The sequence below is a fragment of the Oncorhynchus nerka genome, unplaced genomic scaffold (assembly GCF_034236695.1).
Source record: "Oncorhynchus nerka isolate Pitt River unplaced genomic scaffold, Oner_Uvic_2.0 unplaced_scaffold_2227, whole genome shotgun sequence".
Lineage (NCBI taxonomy): Eukaryota > Metazoa > Chordata > Actinopteri > Salmoniformes > Salmonidae > Oncorhynchus > Oncorhynchus nerka.
In genome coordinates, this window is record NW_027039068.1 from 37,627 (window position 1) to 46,316 (window position 8,690).

Genomic DNA, 8,690 nt, shown 5'->3' on the forward strand with positions numbered 1-8,690 from the left:
CAAACACAACCAAGACAAACTGCAAATTAATTCAACAAGTTAGTAGAATCACAAGCTTGATGTAATCACTGCAGGCATGGAATATGGGACCAAATACTAAACGTATGACTACTTTAATACACTATAAGTGAATATAACCGAATAATTACGACTTTTCAAATGGGAGAACTACATACATAAAGTGCTTTCATATCTGATAATACTGACCTCAGAGTCTCCAGTTTACAGTGGGGATTCCCCAGTCCAGCAGAGAGCAGCTTCACTCCTGAATCCTTCAGGTCATTGTTACTCAGATCCAGCTCTCTCAGGTGTGAGGGGTTTGACTCCAGAGCTGAGACCAGAGAAGCACAGCCTTCCTCTGTGACTCCACAGCCTGACAGCCTGACAAAGAGATCATCATGACTTCACAAACACACTGTTAATTTAACACCAGTAGTGTAGAAGGACAATGGCAGATGCATTTGGTTTATTCTCCCAAACAACATATAGATTCATCTTCCGTTTCCTAGAATTGTATGGTCATAATGTTATAATCATGTGAAAATCAATGAATTTATTTAACACCAGTAGAATGTACATGTAGAAGGACAATTAAGCTTTAATTGTGATTGATATGTGAAATTCAGAAATCAATGCATTTATTCAATATGTTTTTCAAAATAATATTATATACATATTATAATACATATTTTCTCTAAACTGAATATTTCTTCCTGATGATTAGTTCTTATATGTCATTTTATTTACTCACAGAACAGCTCTGGAGGCTTTGACCACTGGCAGCAGCCTCAGAAGACCTTCCTCTGATCTGGAGTATTTCTTCAGGTCAAACACATCCAGCTCCTTTTCTGAAGTCAGCAACACAAAGACCAGAGCTGACCACTGTGCAGGTGACAGTTTGGGTTTTGAGAGACTTCCTGATCTCAGGTAGCTTTGGATCTCCTCCACTAGAGAATGGTCATTCAGTTCATTCAGACAGTGGAACAGATTGATGCTCCTCTCTGGAGAGAGATTCTCCCTGATCTTCTTCTTGATGTACTTGACTGTTTCTTCATGGCTCTGTGAGCTGCTTCTTGTCTTTGTCAGTAGACCTCGTAAGTGCTTCTGATTGGACTCCAGTGAGAGGCCCAGAAGGAAGCGGAGGAAAAGGTCCAGGTTTCCTGTCTCACTTTGTAAGGCTTTATCCACAGCACTCTTGTAGACAGTAACTTCAGGCTCGAACAGCTCAAGAAAAAGTTCTGTTTGTTTGCAGTTCATCCATTAGATTCTCATTGTTGTTGATGAATGAGAGGAACACATATACAGCAGCCAGAAACTCCTGAATGCTCAGATGAACAAAGCAGTACACCTTGTCCTGGTACAGCCCACATTCCTCTTTAAAGAGCTGTGTGCACAATCCTGAGTACACTGAGGCTTCATTGACATCAATGCCAGCCTCCTCAGGTCTTCTTCATAGAAAATCAGATTGCCATTCACAAGCTGTTGAAAAGCCAGTTTTCCCAGTGACAGAATGCTCTCTTTATTCCAGTGTGGACCTGTCTCTTCTTTCCCAAGATACTTTTCATTCTTCTGTTTGGTATGAAACACCACAAGGTGTGTGTACATCTCAGTCAGAGTCTTGGGCATCTCTTCTCTCTTATGTTTCAGCATGTGTTCAAGGACTATTGCAGAAATCCAACAGAAGACTGGAATGTGGCACATGATGTGGAGGCTCCTGGATGTCTTTATGTGTGAGATGATTCTGCTGGCCAGGTCCTCATCACTGAATCTCTTCCTGAAGTACTCCTCCTTCTGCGGGTCATTGAACCCTCGTACCTCTGTCACCTGGTCAACACACTCTGAAGGGATCTTATTGGCTGCTGCAGGTCGGGTAGTTATCCAGAGGAGAGCAGAGGGAAGCAGATTTCCCTTGATGAGATTTGTCAGCAGAACATCCACTGAGGTTGACTCTGTGACGTCCCAACAGATCTTGTTCTTCTGGAAGTCTAGGGGCAGTCGGCACTCATCCAGACCATCAAAGATGAACACAACTTTGTACTTGTTGTAGATGGAGATTCCTGATTGTTTGGTTTCCATTGAGAAGTGATTGAGAAGTTCAATGAAAGTGTGTTTGTCCCCTTTCATCAAATTCAGCTCCCGAAAAGGTAATGAAAATACAAATTGGACATCCTGGTTTGCTTTTCCTTCAGCCCAGTCCAGAATGAACTTCTGCACAGAGACTGTTTTTCCAATGCCAGCGACTCCCTTTGTCAGCACAGTTCTGATAGGTTTGTCTTGTCCAGTTAAGGGTTTGAAGATGTCGTTACATTTGATTGCAGTCTCTGGTCTTGCTTGTTTCCTGGTTGTTGTCTCAATCTGTCTCAGCTCATGTTCATTATTGACCTCTCCTGTTCCACCCTCTGTGATGTAGAGCTCTGTGTAGATCTTATTGAGAAGTGTTGGGTTTCCTTGTTTAGCGATCCCCTCAAATACACATTGAAACTTCTTCTTTAGATTAGATTTGAGTTCACGTTGGCAAATCACAGCAAGCTCATCTGAATCTAGAAATAACACAGAGGATATTAATATTACGTCTGTTTTAATGTCTACAGTATTGAAGGACTGTTATAAAGTTATACATTATAATAATTTATTCTCTTAACTGACTGTATAAATGTGTAAATGTTTTCATAATGCATTACAGACTGGTGTGACTGATTATATTATTATTGGTATTATTGATGGTATTATTAATGTTCTCTCTCTAAATGAATCACCACAACACATCCCTGCTGCTACTTGATGAGGTCACTAGGTGTTGTGTTAAGGCTGCTACAATATCATTGAGTTACACAGCTACTTTAGCTGTACTTTAGCTACATCCTTTAAATGTTATAAAACATTTCAACATGAGGCAGACAGATCTTACATTTCTCCAGTGTGTCAGCAAGCTCCTTCTGGTTCATTTTCCTCAGGATGTGCAGTGTGATCTTCAGAGCCCCCTCTCTGGCACTGCTCTCCTGCTTCTCATCTTCAGCATCCACCACTTCCTTATCCTGTTTCTGACTCTCAAAGCCTTCTGGGAGTTCTGGACTAAGAATCCTCTTGAACATCTTCAGCTCGTTCTTCACAAATGTCATAATTTTATCTTCAAGCATCTGGAATAAATTAAGTAAATAAGTTAAGCAAGAGAATAAAATGCTTTCTCATTAACACATTAATGAATGATTGACAGATCAACTTTACTTGAGGTAAACAAAAACAAATGTACATAACAGGACCACATACACTGAATATGGAGGCCAGGTCTGTTTGATGACTCTGGGAAGACTGACCACTGAGAATCTCTGACTCTGATCTCTCCTGTTGGTTTCTGTGGACAAAACATGAGATTACATCTCCTCATCCAGGGAGTGCACACACACACACACACACACACACACACACACACACACACACACACACACACACACACACACACACACACACACACACACACAAGGAGGGAATGTTGTGTTTGTTTAATTTTGTTTTAGGACTATGAAAATAGACAAAATGATTAGCCTATGGATTATGAAAACAACAACAATAAATGGGAAAATGGGAGGAGAAATGACTAGAGACAGTGTTGTTTAACTCACTGACCAGGACCCATGAGTTCTTCTTACCTTTGTTCAGTAGAAAAGTCTCCCTCTCTAAACACTATAGGACGATCCATAGACCAGTCACTCTTCATGGACACACAGCTGGGAACAGGGGAGGCTGGTCTCTCCTGCTTGATTGGTCTTCAACACAACAGAGACAAACATTACATCTCTCATCTACTCTGAGCTCAGATGGGGAAACATAAGAAGAGTTTCATTCCAAAAAGCTATTTATCCATTTTCAGAAATGTTCGTAAATGAGCTTTTATTGTTTAAAGAAGTTCAGTTTACGTTAAGTTATGTTTTTTTTGCGAAATGAGGAGATGGCACGTGGGTACCTGCTTCTATAAACCAATGAGGAGATGGCACGTGGGTACCTGCTTCTATAAACCAATGAGGAGATGGCACGTGGGTACCTGCTTCTATAAACCAATGGGGAGATGGCACGTGGGTACATGCTTCTATAAACCAATGAGGAGATGGCACGTGGGGACCTGCTTCTATAAACCAAAGAGGAGATGGCACGTTGGTACCTGCTTCTATAAACCAATGAGGAGATGGCACGTGGGTACCTGCTTCTATAAACCAATGAGGAGATGGCACGTGGGTACCTGCTTCTATAAACCAATGAGGAGATGGCACATGGGTACCTGCTTCTATAAACCAATGAGGAGATGGCACGTGGCTACCTGCTTCTATAAACCAATGAGGAGATGGCATGTGGGTACCTGCTTCTATAAACCAATGAGGAGATGGCATGTGGGTACCTGCTTCTATAAACCAATGAGATGGCACGTGGGTACCTGCTTCTATAAACCAATGAGGAGATGGCACGTGGGTACCTGCTTCTATAAACCAATGAGATGGCACGTGGGGACCTGCTTCTATAAACCAATGAGGAGATGACACGTGGGTACCTGCTTCTATAAACCGATGAGGAGACCAATGAGGAGATGGCACGTGGGTACCTGCTTCTATAAAGCAATGAGGAGACCAATGAGGAGATGGCACGTGGGTACCTGCTTCTATAAACCAATGAGGAGATGGCACGTGGGGACCTGCTTCTATAAACCAATGAGGAGATGACACGTGGGTACCTGCTTCTATAAACCAATGAGGAGACCAATGAGGAGATGGCACGTGGGTACCTGCTTCTATAAAGCAATGAGGAGACCAATGAGGAGATGGCACGTGGGTACCTGCTTCTATAAACCAATGAGGAGACCAATGAGGAGATGGCACGTGGGTACCTGCTTCTATAAACCAATGAGGAGACCAATGAGGAGATGACACGTGGGTACCTGCTTCTATAAACCAATGAGATGACACGTGGGTACCTGCTTCTATAAACCAATGAGGAGATGGCACGTGGGTACCTGCTTCTATAAACCAATGAGGAGATGCAGTCAACTGTCACAAATAGAACTGACTTCCAGACGCTCGTTGACGGAATAATGAGACTATAAGGAGAACCAGTACTGAGTCAATGTGCAGGGTACTAGGTAGTTGAATAATGGTATATAATGAGACTGATCAATGGAGAACCAGTACTGAGTCAATGAGACTGCCAGGGTACCAGGTAGTTGAGGTAATAATGAGACTATAAGGAGTACCAGTACTGTGTCAATGTGCAGGGTACCAGGTAGTTGAGGTAATAATGAGACTATAAGGAGTACCAGTACTGGTCAATGTGCAGGGTACCAGGTAGTTGAGGTAATTGAGGTAATATCCACATGTAGGTAGGGATATAAGTGACTAGGCAACCAGAATAGAGATTACATCTCCTCATCCAGGGAGTTCAGACACACACACACACACACACACACACACACACACACACAGGGAGGGAATGTTGTGTTTGTTTAATATTGTTTTAGGACTATGAGAATGGACAAAAGGATGAGCCTATGGATTATGAAAACAACAACAATAAATGGGAAAATGGGAGAGGAGAAATGACTAGAGACAGTGTTGTTTAACTCACTGACCCATGAGCTCTTCTTACCTTTGTTCAGTAGAAAAGTCTCCCTCTCTAAACACTATAGGACGATCCATAGACCAGTCACTCTTCATGGACACACAGCTGGGAACAGGGGAGGCTGGTCTCTCCTGCTTGATTGGGCTTCAACACAACAGAGACAAACATTACATCTGTCATCTACTCTGAGCTCAGATGGGGAAACAATAGTGAAACATAAGAAGAGTTTCACAAATAGAACTGACTTCTAGACGTTGGCGCGCGCGAGCAGTGTGTCATTTTTAAAAACGAAATTAATTTATTTATGCGAGCGTTGTAGTCAGTCTGTCAGCCCCGCTAAAAGGCTGGTGTCGTTACTCTGCCTTCTCCGGGGGATGTTGAGGTAAATTTACTAACCGGGAGGGTTGAATTATGTAATTTATTGGAGGGCTGGAAGACGCACTCTCGAGGGAGTTTACTCACAATATCAGATATTAAGATGATTTTTATAATGAATGTATACTGAGGTTGAAAAAAATATATATATTAAAAAATATATATATATTTTTTATAATGAATGTATACTGAGGTTGAGGTTCTGACTAGTGATTATTTACCCGGTGTTTAATACATGCTATTGAGGCGCCCTGAAAATAATATTCAAAAGTTCGGTCCTTGGACACAGAGGGGTTAAACACTAAAGTTACCGTCCATCTAGTGAAGAGAGGAGAACCGGACAGAGGTAGCCAGCATCCGTCAACGAGAGAGGGAGAAGCCTCACCGGGATTTAACAGGTGGAAGAAACAACCGGGGAGCTCCATCGGTCCACAAGAAATGCAGACAGCCGGTGATGATGTAGTGGTAGCTATGGTAACTAGGATGCTGCTGGTAGAGTAGCTAGCTAACTTACCGAGCTGTACCGACTAGCTAGGATAACTAGGATGCTGCTGGTAGAGTAGCTAGCTAGCTTACCGAGCTGTACCGAGTAGCTAGGATAACTAGGATGCTGCTGGTAGAGTAGCTAGCTATCTTACCGAGCTGTACCGACTGGATAGGATAACTAGGATGCTGCTGGTCGAGTAGCTAGCTAGCTTACCGAGCTGTACCGACTACATTTACATTTAAGTCATTTAGCAGACGCTCTTATCCAGAGCGACTTACAAATTGACTAGCTAGGATAACTAGGATGCTGCTGGTAGAGTAGCTAGCTAGATTACCGAGCTGTACCGACTAGCTTGGTTAGTTAGCAGGTCGTTCGTCTGTCCCTCGTCTCGATGATGATGACGAATCCGGTGAAACAAGGATAGAGAGTGAAAAGGATCTGGCTACACTCATACTGTCCCTGACCGTAAAGAAAAAAGCAAATTGAACAATAAACTTCGGCGTCTCAACACTGTAACAAACTCCGTCGTTATTCCCCAAGTTCACCTCAGTCCACTCTGCGCGTAACCGGACAATATCCTTGGCGCCACACCGAACGTGGACGTGGACAGTTCTGTACGGGGACGCGGACAGTTCCAGAACGCGGACAGTTCTGTACGGGGACGCGGACAGTTCCAGAACGCGGACAGTTCTGTACGGGGACGCGGACAGTTCCAGAACGCGGTCATGAGCAGTGCAACACAATCAACTAAACCCAGTCTTTACAGTGGGTTACATTAGTAATATTCATTTTTTATTATTATGTAAAACAAACATTCTAGGTTTTTTTTATAACAATATTTTGAGATCTGGGACCATGTTCACACAGTGTCTCAGAGTAGAACATTGGTCGTATAAGTGCTGAGATTAAAGACATTTTACACTTATGGGTATAAGTGGGTGGGTAACTATGCATGAAGTTTCTAGTCCCACCTAGTCGGCAGATATTAGTTAAGTAGTTAAGAGTTAACAGCAGGTGTCCTAAGTAGTTAAGAGTTAACAGCAGGTGTCCTAAGTAGTTAAGAGTTAACAGCAGCTGTCCTAAGTAGTTAAGAGTTAACAGCAGGTGTCCTAAGTAGTTAAGACTTAACAGCAGCTGTCCTAAGTAGTTAAGAGTTAACAGCAGGTGTCCTAAGTAGTTAAGAGTTAACAGCAGGTGTCCTGAGTAGTTAAGAGTTAACAGCAGGTGTCTTGATAATACTATAGAATAATGCAGTGAGTCAGTGGTTCCTGAGCCACATGTAATTGTTTTGGAGCAGATAAAAATAATGTTTTTATATTTCTATATGATCAATCAATCATTAATAATGTTTTGGCTTTTAAACTATAATTTATGTCTAATAATTATGAATAACAAGTGATACCATGTATAGCATTTTGTCTTCATTTTGGCAGATTAACTCAGGCTTATTCCCCAAGATTAACTCAGGTTTTCACCCAGTGGTTAAGGAGTTGGACTTGTGGCCTAAAGGTGGCTGGTTTGTATGTGTAAAATGTGCTATTTGCTAACTGCTAGGGTTGTGTGATGTCATTTATTGACGGACTAGAAGACGTACTCTGTCTTTTCTATTCCGAGGTTGTTTACTCGCAATATCAGATATTAAGGTGTTTTTTTATAATGCATTTATACTAAGGTTGAGGTTTTGACTAGTGATTATTTACCTGGGATTCAATACCTGCTATAGTCACTTGTTTTTCTCTCCCAAAAGCAACACAGCCCTAATAGGAGATATACAGCTAACTAAAGTAATGAGACCATTTTAGAAAATCATGGGACATATAGGCTGTGGTTGCCTATAACTATGCTTCATGTCAATCATATTGCTGCTTGTAGCCTATAACTGATGCTTCATGGTCCATCATATTGCTGCTTGTAGCCTATAACTGATGCTTCATGGTCCATCATATTGCTGCTTGTTAGCCTATAACTGATGCTTCATGGTCCATCATATTGCTGCTTGTAGCCTATAACTGATGCTTCATGGTCCATCATATTGCTGCTTGTAGCCTATAACTGATGCTTCATGGTCCATCATATTGCTGCTTGTAGCCTATAACTGATGCTTCATGGTCCATCATATTGCTGCTTGTAGACTATAACTGATGCTTCATGGTCCATCATATTGCTGCTTGTAGACTATAACTGATGCTTCATGGTCCATCATATTGCTGCTTGTAGCCTATAACTG

At 42.0% G+C, this 8,690-nt stretch overlaps 1 protein-coding gene across 1 annotated transcript; it reads right to left on the reverse strand.

Moving 5' to 3' along the window:
- Nucleotides 1-1,245: 1,245 nt before the first annotated feature.
- LOC135567280 (NLR family CARD domain-containing protein 3-like) lies at nt 1,246-6,698 on the reverse strand. Its single transcript, XM_065014703.1, has 5 exons — nt 5,629-6,698; nt 3,648-3,764; nt 3,268-3,352; nt 2,909-3,137; nt 1,246-2,540 (listed from the first exon to the last, which is right to left on the reverse strand). The coding sequence occupies exons 1-5, from the start codon at nt 5,694-5,696 to the stop codon at nt 1,327-1,329; spliced, it is 1,713 nt and encodes a 570-aa protein (XP_064870775.1). The 5' UTR covers nt 5,697-6,698; the 3' UTR covers nt 1,246-1,326.
- Between the last annotated feature and the right edge of the window lie 1,992 nt (nt 6,699-8,690).